This window comes from Primulina tabacum, chromosome 2 (genome assembly GCF_025594145.1).
Source record: "Primulina tabacum isolate GXHZ01 chromosome 2, ASM2559414v2, whole genome shotgun sequence".
In the NCBI taxonomy this organism is placed as follows: Eukaryota; Viridiplantae; Streptophyta; class Magnoliopsida; order Lamiales; family Gesneriaceae; genus Primulina; species Primulina tabacum.
The window spans coordinates 50,710,459-50,728,228 of NC_134551.1; the positions used below are offsets into that span (position 1 = coordinate 50,710,459).

Consider the following 17,770-nt stretch of genomic DNA (forward strand, 5'->3'; position numbering starts at 1 on the left):
ATATATCAATGCTTCTGTACTGTATTATTAAATATGACCATATCATAATAATTATCTAAAAAATACGCAAACTTTTTTTTCCCAATTTTACCCTTATGAATTACAAATTATCGACAATTATTATTTTATTCAAAATTCATAAAATATTAAATTATTTTTAATATTTAAATCAAATAAGTCATGTAAAGATTATAATTTATATTAAAAAATAAAAGCTAGTAAAATAATTTTTTTACAAAATTAAATAAACAAAAATATATAGTCTAGAATTGTGGTTTTGGAATTATTTTTTTGTGAAAGTTGGTTGTAAGTAGGTACATCAAATTATTTCGACGACTTTCATTTCTGATAAGATAATTTGGTATCTGGATTTAAGAAAGTATTTTGAAAAAAGGGATTTTATTGATTTGATACAACTTGGATTTGAATTTTATATGTATAGATATATAATCAATTTTGATACGTTTTCATTCATCGTGTCCATATATAGACGTTATTGAACAACTGAATTAAATTCAGATATACGTCGTTACAATTAATAAATAAATATCATTTTATTGTAAACACGAAAGTAAACATATAATGTTTTTCCAGAAGTATTGAGCCCATCGAACTATTAAAAAAGTTGCAATCTAGTAACAGATAATACATTATCTTTTACGATTGCTATTATTCAAAAAAAATATTGCACCAAAAATAAAAATTAATTGATTCTTTTATCATATCAGTTTAAATTTTTTTAGTGTGAATGAAAGTAGTCGATTTCAAATCTATTTAATATCAAAATCAAGTAAAGTTTAGATGATATTAAATTATTCTTGAAGTACACTAGCAGTAGCATCTATCGAAATAGGTAGTTATATTATTTTTGTTTTTTTTTTAAAAAAAAAGCATTATTTTTGTCGTGGGGAGTTAATTTTTAAAATTTTTTGGTACAATACAAAAGAAAATATATAATTATTGGATCAATAAGAAAAAAACTATAATTATTTTTTATTTTCTAAAAATAAAGCAAAATGGACCCTCATGGGACATCCACTTATAATTGTTAAATCAATCATCGATCAAGTAGACAAACTTGACAACGAAAGAATTAGACAAGAATAGTAATATCTAAGGTCTTAGACCAATGTTTAAATTTTTTTTTCATCACGTGATATATGACCACTAACAATGGCTGTCATCTCATGACCTATAAGAAGGATGCGAAATCGCTCTTATAAAGATAGGGATAATATAGACAAAGAACCGTCTCTCGAATCAAGATATGAGCTACCCAATTAGTTGTGTGTCAGCACTTTGAATTTGGAAGCTGGAAAGTGTTGCATCGAGTCGATAGATAAAAGATATGATAGTTTCGTTTTCAGCAAAATGTGATGAATCAGCTGTAGATTTAGAGACATTACTCTCGTAAATCTCGATGATGACCTTGTTCCATTAACGTTGTTGAGATGCCAACTTTACGCCTTCCCTGACTGCCAAAAGCTCTGCTGAATGGGTTGAGAGAATGCCTTGCAAAATCTTGGTCTAAGAAAGTAGCACAAGTCCATGATCATCCCTTGCAACCACTCCTATGAAAACGTGAACATTTATGTTTTTTATTGTGCGAGAATTGTTATAATTAGATCTCAAATTTGATATTTTATTTTAAATTTGAGATTTTAATGTCTTTCGAGTTATAAATTACCGAAGAAAATTAATAATTTCAAACAAATACATATTATGCTACATACACTCACTACATATATGTTCACATTAAATTTAATGCATGTCATTCACTTAGAATAATTAAAGTTCTTGTATGTATCTTTAGTATTATTTTACCAGATAATTGCTATATAAACTTAAACTTGATTTCTACTGGGTATGAGTCAAATTTTTTTTATAGGGAAATACGAGTCATATTTTGAACTTGAATATATACCACAAATCACAATTTTTTGTGTCCATACGCATCTTAATTTGTCGTAGAAAGCCAGATGGAGATTAGGGGTGTGTACCGTATCGTATCATATCGGAAAACACATATTGTATGTCGTACCGAAAATTATGATATCTGAAATATTTAATCGATATCGTACTGAAATTTTCGATATGTATAATTAGCTTACCAATTATATTAAAATATTACTGTATATCGAGATTTCGATACGGTATTGTTATATACTGTTTATACCGAAAAATACCATATAATTTTTGAAAATTTTAATTTTTTTATTTAAAAATTATATATTATTTCGTTATATAAAAAAATTCAAATTACATATCGTTATCATACTAAAAAAATATTTGTATCGATATCACATCGCGCGCGAAAATTTCGATAAATTTGATATTTTTATGTACGATAATCTTGATCTATAAAAAATTGTGTATTTTTCCAACACTGGTGGAGACATTGCCTCTTGAAAAGGCAATGTTATTTCACAAGTACAAACCTAAAACCAAGTTAAAAATCTTGAGAAGATAACCCAAAAGGCCAAAAGTGGCTCTTAACTTTACTCGATGAAACAATAATGAATGACGAAAACCTGTGTGAGACAGTCTTACATGTCATATTTTGTGAGACGGATCTCTTATTTGGGTCATCCATGAAAAAGTATTATTGTTTTTTGACTTAAAAACAAGTTTTATGTGTTTTGTGAAACCATATTTTGTGTAGATTTATAATTAATCGAATTAAAAACCAAAAGCTGGTCGAATGCTCGTTCAGCTTCTGCAAAATTGAAATTCGATTTAAAAAAATAGTATTATAATCACTTGATTATTAAACACCACAACTTACACTTTTCAGATTTTTAAAAATTATTCACTTCTGATTTATCATAGTTAATCACAACCCGTAAATTTAATCACTTATTTAAGTTTGCTAACAATCCTCGTATCAAGTTTGAATTAAGCGTCAATCAAGTGGGTTGGACTTCTTTTAAAAAATATGTTGGGCCAAACCAGCCTGATGGTCCAGTTGAGTTATTTGGGCCGGGATTAATAAGGCCCGCTTAATTCATATATATATATATATGGATTAACCGTCCATATATTATTTGTAATTGATTATCGCATCTCATGAACCGAACGATGTATATAAAAGTTTAGATGTAGGATTTCGATACGTTGTCCATGTGTTTGTCGACATCCAATGAACCCGAAGAAAACATATCGTGAAACGTCACAGCGGTCGTCTCCTCACACACCATTCTGTATCTTGAAAAACATGATATTTTATTTAATTATATTATTTTCGGGAAGCATACGGACCGATGAATTTGATATGGAGTTTTTTTTTTTTTTTTAGAAGTTGAATTGAAATATAAGCTATCATCATAAATGTTTTGTCTCTAATAAAGGAATAAATAATAATAGGAGCACCTTTCTTCCAAAAGCTGAGAATGACGTGATTTCCGGTCAACATCTTAGAAAGGGACCTCACCCCGCGTACAACATTTTATTGCTCTTAATTTGTTCCTCTCACACGTAAAACAAAATGAATTTCATAAAATATAGGTGGAATCTTTATTTTAATAGTAATAATAATAATAATAATAATAATAATAATTCTTTTCTCACAATATATAAATAATATTCATACCAGTAATAACAATAGTATCATTGAATTTTTAAAATTCACCACAAATCTATAATTGAGCATCATACCAATATTAATATTATTAAACGTGAGACCTTTAGAATAATTATTTTAGAGAATACCAAAATATTTAATTATATAATGATACTCTCATTAGAGCTCGGGTCATGGATGGCTCGGGATATTATTTGGATAGCTCAGATCAAGGTAAATATGTAGGAAGAGTTAATCAGGAGCCGGGCATGTGAATGTCCGGAACATCTTCTCCCCGAGTTATCAAAAGTCCGGGCTTTCATACAAAACTCTTGAATGATTTCTACCCGGGCTACATCGATAATAGTATTGTACTCGAGTGTTGGAGTATGTAAGATCTTGTCTCGATAATCGTTCCTGACAAAATCCTACTGATGTGCCACGATGGAAGAGTAGGGAGACATGATAGGAAGTCAATATCCAATTCTACAAGTGGTAAGTAGACACTGAAAACAAGAAAAAATCATGTTCTTCCTTCCTACAAATAACAGGTTCTTCTCGCACACATATATTTACATCAATAGCACTTGTTTCTCTACCAAGCTACACTGGTTATCTTCACCTGCTGACTTAACCTATCGGAGTGGCTACGCCGGACACCCCTTTTGGCGCTCATTCTTGAGTTCATTTCTTTATTTGCATATTACAATTGAAACCATGTTAGAGATATATATATCTTCTCCACATGATATATCCTCTTACTCATTTTTCCTAAACAGAAACTTTTATCAGATCCGTTGGATTGCCTCGACTCCGCTCATCCCAATTCACCTGGATCGCATCATATAATAATAACATATGAAACACGTGTACATCTTTTATTAATATATGATTAAGATTAAATGCGTGTTACGCGACATTATCCGGTTAATTTGTGCAGCCACGTGGGCTAGATAAACGTTGTTGTCAGTTCAAAACAATAACGACTCTTATATTACTGGATAATTGATGGCAATATATAAAAACAGACTATCCGGATGATAATATTTAACAATTGCTATAAAGTCGTGACAATTGGTCAACAACTTTTAAAACGTATGTGCGGCGGGTAACGATTTTAATAAATCCGTCCAAATCTGTATAACAACAACATCGTACTTATATTTTGTAGCAATATGAAATTAGTTTTTATTTTAAGAATGATATGAACATTTTTGGGGTGTAAATTATAATAATTATATTATTCTAATTTAGTGTTAAAATGTTATGATCGCGATGTAACTTTGAATGTAACCAATTGACTTTTTTATATTAACTAAAACGTATATATATCATAAAATGTATCAATCTATCTTTTTTCTCAACATGCACGATTGCAACAAATGTGGATCTAACCTGGATTGGTTTGATGCGTTTTAGAGAGATCGGTCTGAATCCAAATTTTTTTTATGGAGCGAGTTCGTTCTGAATAGAGCAAACTCAACCTACATCAGTATGTCGCTATCCTTAAATGCTAGCAATAATAATATAATGAACCAAATATTTATCTCAAATCGATCAATATCTAATTTAGATTTGATTATTTCATTTCAGTTATAACCTAATTTTTTAAAAAGCTTTTTTTTGTGTCGTTCCTTTGTCATGTAATTTATATATTTTTTTAAATATGACCAATGTTACATGTCTCTAAATATTAAAAGTGATTTTTTTTGGAAGGCAAAGTACTTTCCACTCCAATCATGTAATAAGTCCATTTCGAGAGCTGATCTTCACAATTAGAGATGATAATCTTTCGAATTCAAGCGAATTCGAAATTACATCCGAATAGAAGAGGATATGAAAAATATTTTTTTATCCGATTAAATAAATGTATAATTAGATATGGAGATGGAAGCGGGTCTTGAAGAATCATACGCATACTCGACACAAATACCTTATTAAATTAATATATATGTGTGTGTGTGTGATTTTACGGCTACGATGCTAATTTTAATATATTTTTGTTAAATTATATTAGTGGGATGAAATGAAAAAAAAATGTATTAGTATAAAGCTATTGTTGTTTTTGTTGGATAACGATGTTATGATAAATTGTTTATAATATTTTGTCATTTTTCTATAATTTTTAATTTATTAATTCTAATATTTTTTGCTCATTGTTCTCGAAAATTTAATAATATATATTGTTTACTCAAAATAATTCAAATTCAAGAAAATACAAATATATGTTGTAATAATACATTTGGGTTGGGTATACATATTCAATCATTCGATAAGAACGAGAACGAGGATGATAATTAAATTGAATACCTAATGAAGATGATGATAGAGGAGTATATGAATACAACATATAAAGATGGAAACATAAGATATAGAATTCTAACCAAACAAACACATTGTCATCTCTATTAACAATGATAAAAACTTGTGCGAGACGATCTCACGGGTCGTATTTTGTGAGACATATATTTTATTTGAGTTATCAATGAAAAAATATTTTTTTTATGCTAATAGTATTACTTTTTATTGTGAATATCGATAATATTGACTCGTCTCACAGATAAAGATTCGTGAGATCATCTAACAAGTGACCTACTCATTAACAATTACCAAACAACAGCATCCGTTGTAATTTATTAGTAAATCGAGCATAGTTTTATATCCCTAAATAGAATACCATGTACATTACGAAAGATAGTCTCAATGGACCCCGACTCGAGTTTCAAATGCAAACGATAAAATATAATAAATGCATGTACGTATTAGACTATTGAAAACATTTGCGAGGAGAACATTTACCATTTTTAAAAATTATTTCAAACAAGATATGCTTTTATTATATAACTCAACGATCGAGACATTTGCGAGGAGAACATTTACCATTTTTAAAAATTATTTCAAACAAGATATGCTTTTATTATATAACTCAACGATCGACTTTCGAACTTGAAACTTCATACAAAACTCGAGAAAACTCGATGTTAAACCGAGCATAAGTCTTGGAAAAACAATTATTGCGCAATTTATCGATATAAAATGTACTATTTTATTAAAGAAAATTAGAAAATTTTATGCTTTCAGAGAAAAAATTAAAATAAATTTGACATAATAAGATCAATAGTAGTTCTTTTGTGAGACAGTATCATGAATCTTTATATGTGAGACATGTCAACTCTATTGATTATTTACAATAAAAAGTAATACTTTTTCATGGATGACCCATATAAGAGTCTCGTCTCATAAAATACGATCTGTGAGGTCGTCTCACACAAGTTTTTACCTAATACGAAAGAGCACGTAGTGTTAAAACAGTAAAGATTTTTCCTTCCGATCTGCAATTAATAAAAAGATTTGCTAAGCAATAATGATAAGGAAAACAATAAATTATGGACTCTGAAGTTAATCATATACATCCTTTCCCTCCAATCATTCTCCACCGTGTTTCTTTTGCTTCGTGGGCTTCTCTCTCTTGAATTTATATATTTATTATATAAATATAAATAAATAAATTCGTGGGAAATTTCTCATTCTTGGAAACATTTTCTCGGGTTCCGGCGGGAGAGAATGAAGTGAAGGAGTGCAAGAAAGTGATTTTTCTGCTTCTACGAAACTGTCTTTTTCCCGTTTGTTTTGGGTTTGGATTTGTAATTCTGTTCTTATACTAGCCTGTGATTTTATTTCTCCAATTATTTTGTCCCCTTATTTCACTTGTTTTTTTTAAGCTTTCGTGTTCCTTTTTGTCAGTTATCGGTATCTTCATCAAGGTTATTAGGTCCTCTTTCCCTCGTGTTCTGTCGGTGTTTGTGGTTTTGGAGTGTTTGTAATCCATTTTTTTTAATTGAGGTGGGCTTTGGTTTTGTTCATTGATTATTGTTTTTGTTGGGTTTTCTAGTTGTGGGTTTGTGTTCGAAACATCAAATTGGATGTTTTGATGTTAAAGTTGCATCCTTTTATGGGTAATACAGTTCCTTTATCGAGAATTTTTGTTGGGGTTTTGTCTTTTTGTTTTGCATGTGTTGGAGTATAAATGTTTTAACTTCGATTGGGATATATGAATGCTTATTTGAGTGATTTGGGGGAATTTACAATTTTTTTGTTGATTTATTATTGTAGAAGTTTGTTCGTGGGTTGACCGAAATTAAGTTGAGTTAAATCACTAACCAAGTTGATCTTTAAATATTGTTTAGATTGCACTAATTCTTGGTGCAGATTTCACATGAATTGAGATGTTTTTTGTGATCAAGCAGCGAGGGTTTTTTGTAATAGAGAATTAACAAATTGGGACTGAGAAAGTGCTTATTTTATTGTGATTTCTGCTTTAAAATCTATTTTTTCCCGTGTATTTTATTTTGTTCTTAAATCGATCAAGTGTATAGTCCATTTTTTCCATTCATCATTCTGATATGCATGTGGGCTGTTAGCCTCCTTGTGTAGTATTAAAGTCAGAAATTATATTTGCTTTTTCATGTGTTCTCTTCTTTATTTTTCTTTGTGCTTATTGACGTTGCTTGTAAAAGTTGATATATCGAATGCCAAAAAGTCAAATCAGTGAACCTATTATTTGTTTTACTTTTGAAATAGTTCGCATAATCTAGCATATTGCTGAACTTGGTCAAAATGTTTACGTTTATTTCTTGCTTCTCTTTCATTACATTGTACTTGGTTGGATCAACCAGATTTAGTTCTCCTGCCGCTGGTCACAGTGTCACACCAGTTTATGCAAGTGGTATCATCCTAGGATCAATGTTTTCGCTGTATTCAATGCATCTCTTAATCATTACTTTTACTTCTACTTAACAAATTTACGCATTTATTTTGTTTATGGACTTGGCACTTTTAATCATTACTTCTACTTCTACTTAAAAAATTTACGCATTTATTTTGTTTATGGAGTTGGCAATTCGATACTATCATGATAATTTGTTTACCATGTATACACTTTTGCAGAAGTGAGCGAGGGCAATGGAACAACCTTCGCCAAATTTCATTTATGGTAAGTTAAAATGGTTAATTTTGTTCTTGTTAACAAGTTATCAATTGATTGATGCAGCACTAGTATGTGCCAATGTTTTTAAGAGACATATTTATATATTGCTACATATTTTTTTTAGGTTCTTCCAAAATTCCATTTACAACCTCTTTTGGAAAAGAAAAAAGTGCATGGGGATTTCTTAATGGAACTGATGCATACAATGCGTCAAGCGATGCTAGCTTGTTTTCTACCTCGCTGCCTGTCCTACGACATGGGAATCGTAAGCACCAGCAATTGAGCTGTTGGATAATTTGTTATGGATGGTGAATTTTTCATTTTTTAAATCTTAAAAAATCATTTACAATAAGTTCTTTCATTCACAGTTAATTTTAGTAAATCCGAACAAAGTGGCCAATTGATTCATGATGTCTTCCCTAATCTTGGTAATATTCAACTAGAAGATGAAGTCAAGGATCCACTTGATGATGTTGAACCAAGAACAATTGGAAGCTTTCTTCCAGGCGATGAAGATGAACTTTTTGCTGGTCTTATGGATGATTTTGATCTTAGTGGGTTGCCGACTCAACTTGAGGATTTGGATGATGATTTCTTTGAAAGTGGAGGGGGGTTGGAGATAGAATCCGAATGTCCGGAGAATATAGTCAATGATGTATCGAGAGCGGCAACATCTGATGGCGCTGTTGGCATTTCTCATTATGGTTTGGTGAATGGTGTTGGAACTGTTAGTGGTGAACACCCATATGGAGAGCACCCTTCAAGGACATTGTTTGTTCGGAATATCAACAGCAATGTGGAGGACTCTGAGCTTAAGACTCTTTTTGAGGTATGTTGAATAAAGATTTGAATTTCTTGAATATGCGATAGTCTTTCACTTTTTGTTTTTGCAAATTATGTATTTTCAGCATTTCAGTATTTTCTATTGCTAGCTTCCTAGCAGATGTATTACGCAGAATAAGAAAGAAGTCTTATCTTGGAAAAACTACTTTGATTGATTAAGATTATGTGATGTATCGTGCACCTACTGTTAAACTCATTCTTCCATTTCCAAACAATATTGTGTTCGGTCATTTGTGGAAGTAAGCATTGCCTTTGGCACTTGTATAATATTTACACCTGGGATATCATTTCTTGAAAATGTATCTTTATGAAAAGTGGATCTTTCAAATGATGATAACATATTTAGTGTAGATGCTTATGGGTTTGAGTGATTTTAGATTGTAGTGGTGACGTATCAGTTGCTTCTTTATTGTTATATTTTCTATTTGCAAAATGCAATTAAAAAAATACCAGTTTGTTACTCTTACTTTTCTCGTTCTCTCTCTATAGCAATTTGGAGATATCAGAACTCTTTATACTGCATGTAAGCACAGGGGATTTGTGATGATATCTTACTATGATATAAGAGCTGCTCGATCTGCAATGCGTGGATTACAGAACAAGCCTTTAAGACGTAGGAAGCTTGATATTCATTTTTCAATCCCAAAGGTGCTGGCCAAGATACCTTTTCTTTTAAAATCTTGTCTCTAAAACACGACCTTCAGTTATCAAATTTTCTTTGTTCATGCAGGATAACCCATCAGAAAAGGATGTTAACCAGGGAACTTTGGTGGTGTTCAATTTGGATGCATCTGTTTCTAATGATGACCTTCGCCAAATATTTGGAGCTTATGGGGAAGTGAAGGAGGTGGAATTGAACTTGGCCAACTTGTCTAAAATTGTTCGTCTTTTAAATAATTTATTTGCTTCCGATGGGTAAAATGTAACTGTCTGATGCACTTAATGCAGATAAGGGAAACACCTCACAAGCGGCATCATAAGTTTATCGAGTTTTATGATGTTAGATCTGCGGAGGCAGCTCTGAAGGCTTTAAATAGAAGTGACATAGCTGGGAAGCGCATAAAGCTCGAACCTAGCCGACCTGGCGGTGCCCGTCGGAGGTACATTCAAATTTTCATTTTTGGGTGCCCAAGTTTGTTGTGGTTGTAACAGTATGTTCATTTTTCTTCTTTCATTGGCAATAAATTAACATATTTTTCTGGTGTTTAGAATTGGAGATGCACAACATTTAAATACTTGTGTATGTTGCTTTGATGTTAAGTTGGTACATAGCCAAAAAGCAATGTTTAAAAAGGTCCTCTTGTCCCTTCCTCATAATGATAATAATATACTAGCATTTACTAGAATTTGTTAGAAATGTGCATTTTTTTGAAATAGAACTCCCTTCTGAGGCATTTTTCTGTTGAATTTTATTTATTTTCTAATGCATCTCAACTCTTAGATTGAGTTTTAATTTTGTCAACTTATACTAATGTTGACTCGTGAAATAATATACATGGACTCTTTATTACCCTGTTGGTAATACCTCCACATTAATCAGTATGTCTAATTTATCTTTTGGCGTGCCTGGTCTTTTCTGTTCTGTGGTCATCTTGCTCTATCTGTATAAATTATGTTTGCTGTACAATGAAGAGGTTTGACTTCAGATGCTTGCGGCCTAAGTTGATTTTGCCCTTAAAATCTGCAACATTCCAATGTATTGTTAGTTTTCTCCACTGTTACTGCTCCTGTCGGTTTATATTTTCGTTCGTTAGGGATTACATATTTGTTGGTGCTCTTATATTTATTTATATGCATGTTGAGTCAAAAGGATGTTTAATGTGCTTTCCATGCACAGTTTAATGCAGCAATTGGGTCAAGATCAGGAGCAAGATGAGTCTCTAAGTTTTCGGCATCAAGTTGGTTCACCCATAGCCAACTCTCCTCCAGGCATGTTGATGGATGATCTAAATTTGTTTAACAAACTCTTGTATGAAATATAACTGGCGGAATGTTGTTTGCAGGTAACTGGCCTAATCTTGGCAGTCCAGTTGAGCACGACTCATTGCATGGCGGCGTTAGTCCTAAGCCCAGTATGGGAAGTCTCAGCCCTGTGGCAGGCAACCACTTACCTGGTTTGGCCTCTATACTCCCATCGCAAGCATCAGCTCCTGTGAAGATTGCTCCCATCGGTAAAGATCCAAGACGGATTAACCAAGTTATAACCAAGGCTAATACCACACAAGGAACAGGTTATCGACATCATTACTCGGTCTATGATCCTAAGATAAGTTCAAGTTGCGAACCAATTTCTCCATTCGGTGATTCCCAGTCCTCTAGTGTAGGGACCCTCTCTGGTCCTCAGTTTCTCTGGGGAAGTCCCACTTTTCATTCGGAGTTCACCGTTTCCTCACCCTCACCCTGGTCATCGTCACTGAAAGGACGTCCATTCTCATCGAGTGGACAGGGTATCGGTTTCCCTTACACAAGTCAGCATGGATTGTTTCTTGGTTCACATCATCACGTGGGATCTGCTCCATCTGGAATTCAGATCGAAAGGAATTTTGGTCTCTTCCCTGAGTCCCCAGAAACATCATATGTAAGCCAGGTATATGGAATAAATAATTTTGGTTACAGCAATGGGAATCATGCGATGAATATTGGTGGTCCTGGCAACATGAACACGGGAATTGCTTTTGCTAGAAACTTCACCGAAAGTGGTTCTCCTCACTCCAGAATGATCCCGATGGCAAGAAATGGTCCTTTATATTTTGGTAATGGCTCTTTTGGAGGCATCGGAGGAATTATTAATGATGGATTGATTGATCGTACTCGAAGTAGAAGGACTGAAATTGGAGGCCAGATCGACAACAAAAGACAGTATCAACTTGATCTGGAAAAGATAGTAAATGGTGAAGATAGTAGAACTACTTTGATGATTAAAAACATACCGAACAAGTGAGGACTTTGAACATTTTCTTTGTATAGGGAATTGTACTTTGAATGTCTTATCACTTATGGATTTTCTTTGTTTCTCCTCTGAAGGTACACTTCAAAGATGCTACTTGCAGCTATTGATGAAACCCACAAGGGCACATATGACTTTCTCTATTTACCTATAGATTTCAAGGTAACTTTGTGCATGTTTTCCCTGCCTTTTAGTGAATTTGAAACTACAATTTTGTAATATTTGTTTTGGTCCAGAATAAGTGCAATGTTGGGTATGCCTTCATCAATATGGTGTCTCCTTCACACATTGTTACCTTCTTCGAGGTTTGTATTTTGTTTCTGTGATATACTTTATATGTAATTGCTCTTTGATAACCCCGGCAATCCACGTAATCACTAGATTTTTCCCTAAAACATTCGAATCTGTTTGGTGACGAATCAACTTGTCACACTTCTCTTCATAGGCGTTTAATGGGAAGAAATGGGAAAAGTTCAATAGTGAGAAGGTTGCTTCATTGGCATATGCAAGAATTCAAGGAAAAACAGGCCTTATTTCGCACTTCCAGAATTCGAGTTTGATGAATGAAGATAAACGTTGCAGGCCAATCATTTTCCAGTCAGAGGGCCAAGGAACCAGTGATCTAGTATGTAATGTTTTCTTTCATAATGGTTATTTTCATAGGAGTCTTCGAGTATGTCACTCGTAATGCAAACTTGGTAAAGATATGTGATAACCTTTTCTTTTCTTCATGCATCACTTAGGTATCTGTCTCGTCAGGCAATTTAAACATCTTTATCCGTCAGCCAGACGGGTCTTATGCTGGAGATTCACTTGACAGCCCAGAGGGCGATCCAGATGAAAAGTTGTAGCCACTAAAATGTTATCGTGACTTCGTTGAACCTCGGTGAAAATTGTAGGGGAATATGTGCCAACTTTTGTATAGTTTGTTTCTCTTTTAGCGTGCATAAACCAGTAAGGTAGAAGGGATGGTCGGATGGATAATTATATCGCTGGGCAGTACTAGACACGACGTTTTTACTTCGGCAACTGACCGTTATCAATGGGAGACTAGGACCATGGCGTGGCACATTTCATTTTTGGATGGTCCCATTTTGACGAGTTTATTCTAGTAATTGTACAGTGGTTTATAAAGCCATGTCGAAGGTCGGAAATATGTATGAACTGTGTGCTGTCTCAGTTGTGGTAATGAACACACTTTTTCTGGTCTTTATTTATATATATACATATATGTATTTATGCCAGACAAATATTGAATTCGAGTGTCAGGTTCCAAGTTTATGCATAATACAATTTCTTTTGCAAATACTCCTTGCTGACTTGGTCGATGAATTTTTTCATTTTCTCAATGTTTCTTAAACCAAAGTTTATTGACAAAAACTTGCGTGAGACGGTCTCACGTATCGTATTTTGTGAGACGAAATTTTTATTTGGGTCATTAATGAAAAATATTATTTTTTATGTTGTAGGATTGATTCGTTTCATATATAAAAATTTACGAGATCGTTTCATAGAGATCATCTCAATTTTATTTATTATTGGTTGAGAAAACAAAATTGGGCCCATTTGACGAAAATCAATTTTATTGGGCCGAGGATCAATATCCTCAAATACATTGGACACAAACAGGGAAAAGCTGAAGTATCGCAGCGATGGCGGATTACCACTATGTTTACAAAGATGTGGAAGGAGCGTCCACACAGTGGGATGATATTCAAAGAAAACTGGGAAATCTTCCCCCCAAATCGCCTCCATTCAAACCGCCGGCTTTTGCCCCAGCTGAGGATGAAGATTCGAAGCCCAAAGACAAGGCCTGGATCGATGAGAAAACAGAGGAAGAGCTTGAAGACCTCGAAGATGATCTAGATGACGATCGTTTCCTCCAAGAATACAGGTCTTGTTGGCTATACCTATTTGAAAACATATTAGCTTCTACGATCTCTATCTGAGGACCGCTTTCTTATTCTATTGATAAATTGGTGGAATTTATTTTGGGGTGAATTGGGTCTTTCTCGTGATCGATCTCCTCCAAACCAAATGAGATTAGTTCCTTAGATTTCTGATTGCAAGAATCTATTTTGATTGGTGCGTTGATGGTGTTTTATCGTAATACTTTCTTTTTGTTCCTGTGTACTTTATTTCTTTTGTTTAAATCTGATTTGGAACTCCTCCACTGCATTTCTGAAGTACTGCTTTAAAATTTGTTCTGATTGTTGTAGGAAGAAGAGGTTGTCTGAGATGAGAGAATCAGCCAAGATTGTGAGGTTTGGATCAGTGCTTCCTATCTCGGGATCGGATTTTGTTCGTGAAGTTTCCCAAGCCCCGCCAGAAGTTTGGGTTGTTGTAATGCTATTCAAAGATGGGTAAATTGAACTCATACAAAAATGTTGTTGCTCTTGGTTGCATTCTGAGGAATTGCCTATTGCTAGCTTCAACATATTTCATTTGTAATTCATCTGTTATTTCTTTTGCAGATATCCAGAATGTCGGCTGCTTTTGCAATGTTTAGAAATATTGGCGACGAGATATCCTGAAACAAAATTTGTCAAAATTATATCTACAGAGTGCATTCCCAACTATCCTGATTGTAACCTTCCCACTCTGCTTGTCTATAATAATGGTGCTGTTAAGGCAACTCATGTGGGAGTGCGCAGCTTTGGTCGGAGATCAACCCCTGAAAGTATGTCATGTATCTCTTTCCATTTCTCTACTTCTTCATGAATTCTTGAATGTCTTTTTATTCTCCGTAGGACCGTCCTTTTCTACATATCAAGCATTTGTGGTTATCTAGAAGGTTTAATCTCTTGCATATGGGTGATTGTGGTATGACACTTCACTTTAAACTCAAAATAAGTTGAGGTCCAAAGGATGAAAGCTGTAGACTAAGGAAAAATAGGTGATGGGTGGACGTGGAACGAAGTTAGACCAACCAGTAGGAAAATTCCTTTTGTAGTTTGGAAGATGTCTATCATAGATGTCATGAAGAATGAGAAATGGACAATAGTTCTCCAATCCATTTGAAGTTTGTTGATATTTGTGATTATGGATGTTGTGATTGCTAGAGCAATTGCTGCAAAATAAGCTATTCTAATTCTTGAGGGTTAAACATATCAAAAGGTGGAACACAGAAGGGTAGGAAGGCGCACCACACCTTAAATTAATAGAAGATCGAGAACCGAAGTTTAACTCCTGGACTTTCTATTCTATTTCACCTCATACTCTCTGTTGTGCAACGTTGAAAGTGATCTCTACTTTCATTGAAGGTGATTGAATCTTCATGCATATGTCTACTTGTAGGTGTTGCCTTAGTTCTATGTCAGCGGGATCCTGTACTAAATGATGGGCATGGTGGTGAGCAATCCAGGGAAGCCGTTCTTGATGAAGTGCGGAAGAAGCTTGTAGAGAGGGTTGTTAGAGACCATGTAGATGATGTCGATGATGGATCGTCAAGTGAATGATACCTTTTATATCCTGGGATTAAGTTTCAATGTACCCTTATCATTATTTATTTTTATTTCTTTTCCGGGGTTTTCTGGTGTCTTTAACTTCGTTACAACGTGAGGTTCATATAACACTGTATCTTGGCTCCTCGGATATTTAATGTAGTATTTTGTTGTATTTTGGTTCATATAACACTGTATCTTGGCTCCTCGGATATTTAATGTAGTATTTTGTTGTATTTTGCTTCAAAATAACAGTTACCAAGTTGTAGACATAAATGTGAACCCCTGTCAAACATCAGGATGGGAAGCCCCATTTTACCAGAACGGAGTAATTTAGAGACAATCAGCTGACAGCAGAATCAATTCCACCAATTAAACAAAAAGTAAGAAACATAACTCCTGAGAATGAAACAACTGTTTTAAGTTCCAAAAAAACCCTGAAATTTCTGTTGAAAAGGGTTTTGTGGATTTTTTGATCTACCGAAATTAAATTTAAAATTCAACCCTTTTTTTCTCACAGAATTTCCACTTGAAAATTTTGGAAATTTCACGACCAAAAACATTTGGATAAAGTTTCTGTGATTTCATTATCACGTTAGGATTGAAACAAGTGGGATATCTTTGTAAAAAAGAGAAAAAAAAGAAGCAAGTGGGACATTAAATCTCATAATTGATAAAGAAAAATGGAAACACGGGAAACCATGGATCATACATAGCTTTAATCTCTACCTTTCGATTTGAATTGGTGAAGCTGCACAACATGTTCAACATGTTCTTCATCCAATAATTGTTTGAATTTTCCCAACTGGCAACGAGGGTGACAATTTTGTTTTTGTTTTTTGTTTTGTTTTTTTCCTTAATTACAATCAAGAGGCGGGTGACAATTTTCACGTGTCGACAAAAGAATTCCCATGCTGAGGAACTCGTACTAGAAGCTGGAGAAGTTGTACCTTAATGACTCAAAGCTTGTACACAGGTCTTGAACTGGCAATCCTAATGCAACACCAAACATGTCATCATGCCAAACATATTTCATACCTCGATTCAATCTTGCAATAAATCCCGGCTGGTGGCGTTCACAGTGCTTCAAGAACTCCGCCACCGCTCTAGGGTCTTGGCTCTTCCAACATGCGGCGGAGCTGAATCCCTTCTGCAGCGGCGCAGCCTCTTCCAAGCTTGGTGGAAGCCTCCCAAATCCATCCAAGTTGTTTGTGATATATTCCACAATGCCGTTTATCAGATACTTTGGTGATTGACCTTGACCATCCCATAGCCAAACTCGTGCAACACCTTGTTGGACTGCAAGAAACATGCCACGCTTGAAATCTGTACCTTCCAGGATCGATGGACTTATGTTCAGTACAAATTCATGGACCCTCTCGGAGTCAACAACGACTTCATCGCTCGAATTCGAGCCTTTGAGCTTGAAGATTACCCGGGCGACTTCTTTCTTGGAGTCCATATCGTTATCGGTGTAAAGAAAAGTTTCTACTGCTTTGCTAGCTTTGATCAGAATGCGGGTGGCTTCATCGTTTGACACGTAGAAGAGATGGAAACGTTTCCCGGCAATTGTTTCACCAGCTTCATTGATTACGGTCACTGGAAAACCCTCTATAGGCTTCGTGATTTGCCCACAAGGACACCAAGGCAAGCAGAGCGATGAAAGATATTCGAAACGTGATGCTAAAACTTGACCGTGAATCATGGTCGGAGTCTTCATCTCGTGGTGTGGTTGCAAAGTCGATAACCGTCACCGAGTAGGAGGGCGCAGTTGCATTGGATGGTTGTACAAGGGGTTGGTGGAGGTGGTGGTGCTCCTCCATGATATGGTGGACTTATGGATATGAAGAGTTATTTAGACAGTTAGATTAGATTATATAAATCACACACGAATATATACATAAAACAGGATTGCCAGTTGAACTTCTTGGAGTGCCAGTTGTACAACTTGCCGACATGGGAATGAATGGTTGCTCTAGTGCTCAGAGGGT

General features: G+C 34.3%; 3 protein-coding genes across 11 annotated transcripts; 2 read left to right on the plus strand and 1 right to left on the minus strand.

The window, feature by feature from the left end:
- Nucleotides 1-6,987: 6,987 nt before the first annotated feature.
- On the plus strand, nucleotides 6,988-13,593 carry LOC142536322 (protein MEI2-like 5). 9 transcript variants are annotated; one of them, XM_075641917.1, is made up of 13 exons: nucleotides 6,988-7,146; nucleotides 8,507-8,552; nucleotides 8,671-8,811; nucleotides 8,990-9,375; nucleotides 9,879-10,037; nucleotides 10,120-10,236; nucleotides 10,338-10,489; nucleotides 11,227-11,318; nucleotides 11,393-12,326; nucleotides 12,414-12,498; nucleotides 12,573-12,641; nucleotides 12,782-12,961; nucleotides 13,080-13,593. In XM_075641917.1, the coding sequence occupies exons 2-13, from the start codon at nucleotides 8,522-8,524 to the stop codon at nucleotides 13,185-13,187; spliced, it is 2,454 nt and encodes an 817-aa protein (XP_075498032.1). In that variant the 5' UTR covers nucleotides 6,988-7,146; nucleotides 8,507-8,521; the 3' UTR covers nucleotides 13,188-13,593. The 9 variants fall into 9 exon arrangements, with proteins under 9 accessions (XP_075498032.1, XP_075498033.1, XP_075498022.1 ...); XM_075641918.1 differs by having other exon boundaries at nucleotides 8,993-9,375; XM_075641907.1 differs by having other exon boundaries at nucleotides 6,989-7,146; nucleotides 8,915-9,375.
- A 348-nt stretch (nucleotides 13,594-13,941) lies between these two features.
- On the plus strand, nucleotides 13,942-15,974 carry LOC142536423 (uncharacterized). The gene is made up of 4 exons (XM_075641921.1): nucleotides 13,942-14,230; nucleotides 14,556-14,699; nucleotides 14,811-15,016; nucleotides 15,634-15,974. Exons 1-4 carry the CDS (start codon nucleotides 13,989-13,991, stop codon nucleotides 15,792-15,794), a joined length of 753 nt encoding a protein of 250 aa, XP_075498036.1. The 5' UTR covers nucleotides 13,942-13,988; the 3' UTR covers nucleotides 15,795-15,974.
- Nucleotides 15,975-16,435: 461 nt separating this feature from the next.
- Nucleotides 16,436-17,754, minus strand: LOC142536410 (uncharacterized). The gene is given in 2 exon segments (XM_075641919.1): nucleotides 16,436-17,379; nucleotides 17,381-17,754. Coding segments are annotated over 2 exon segments (894 nt in total). The 5' UTR covers nucleotides 17,603-17,754; the 3' UTR covers nucleotides 16,436-16,707.
- Nucleotides 17,755-17,770: the final 16 nt, after the last annotated feature.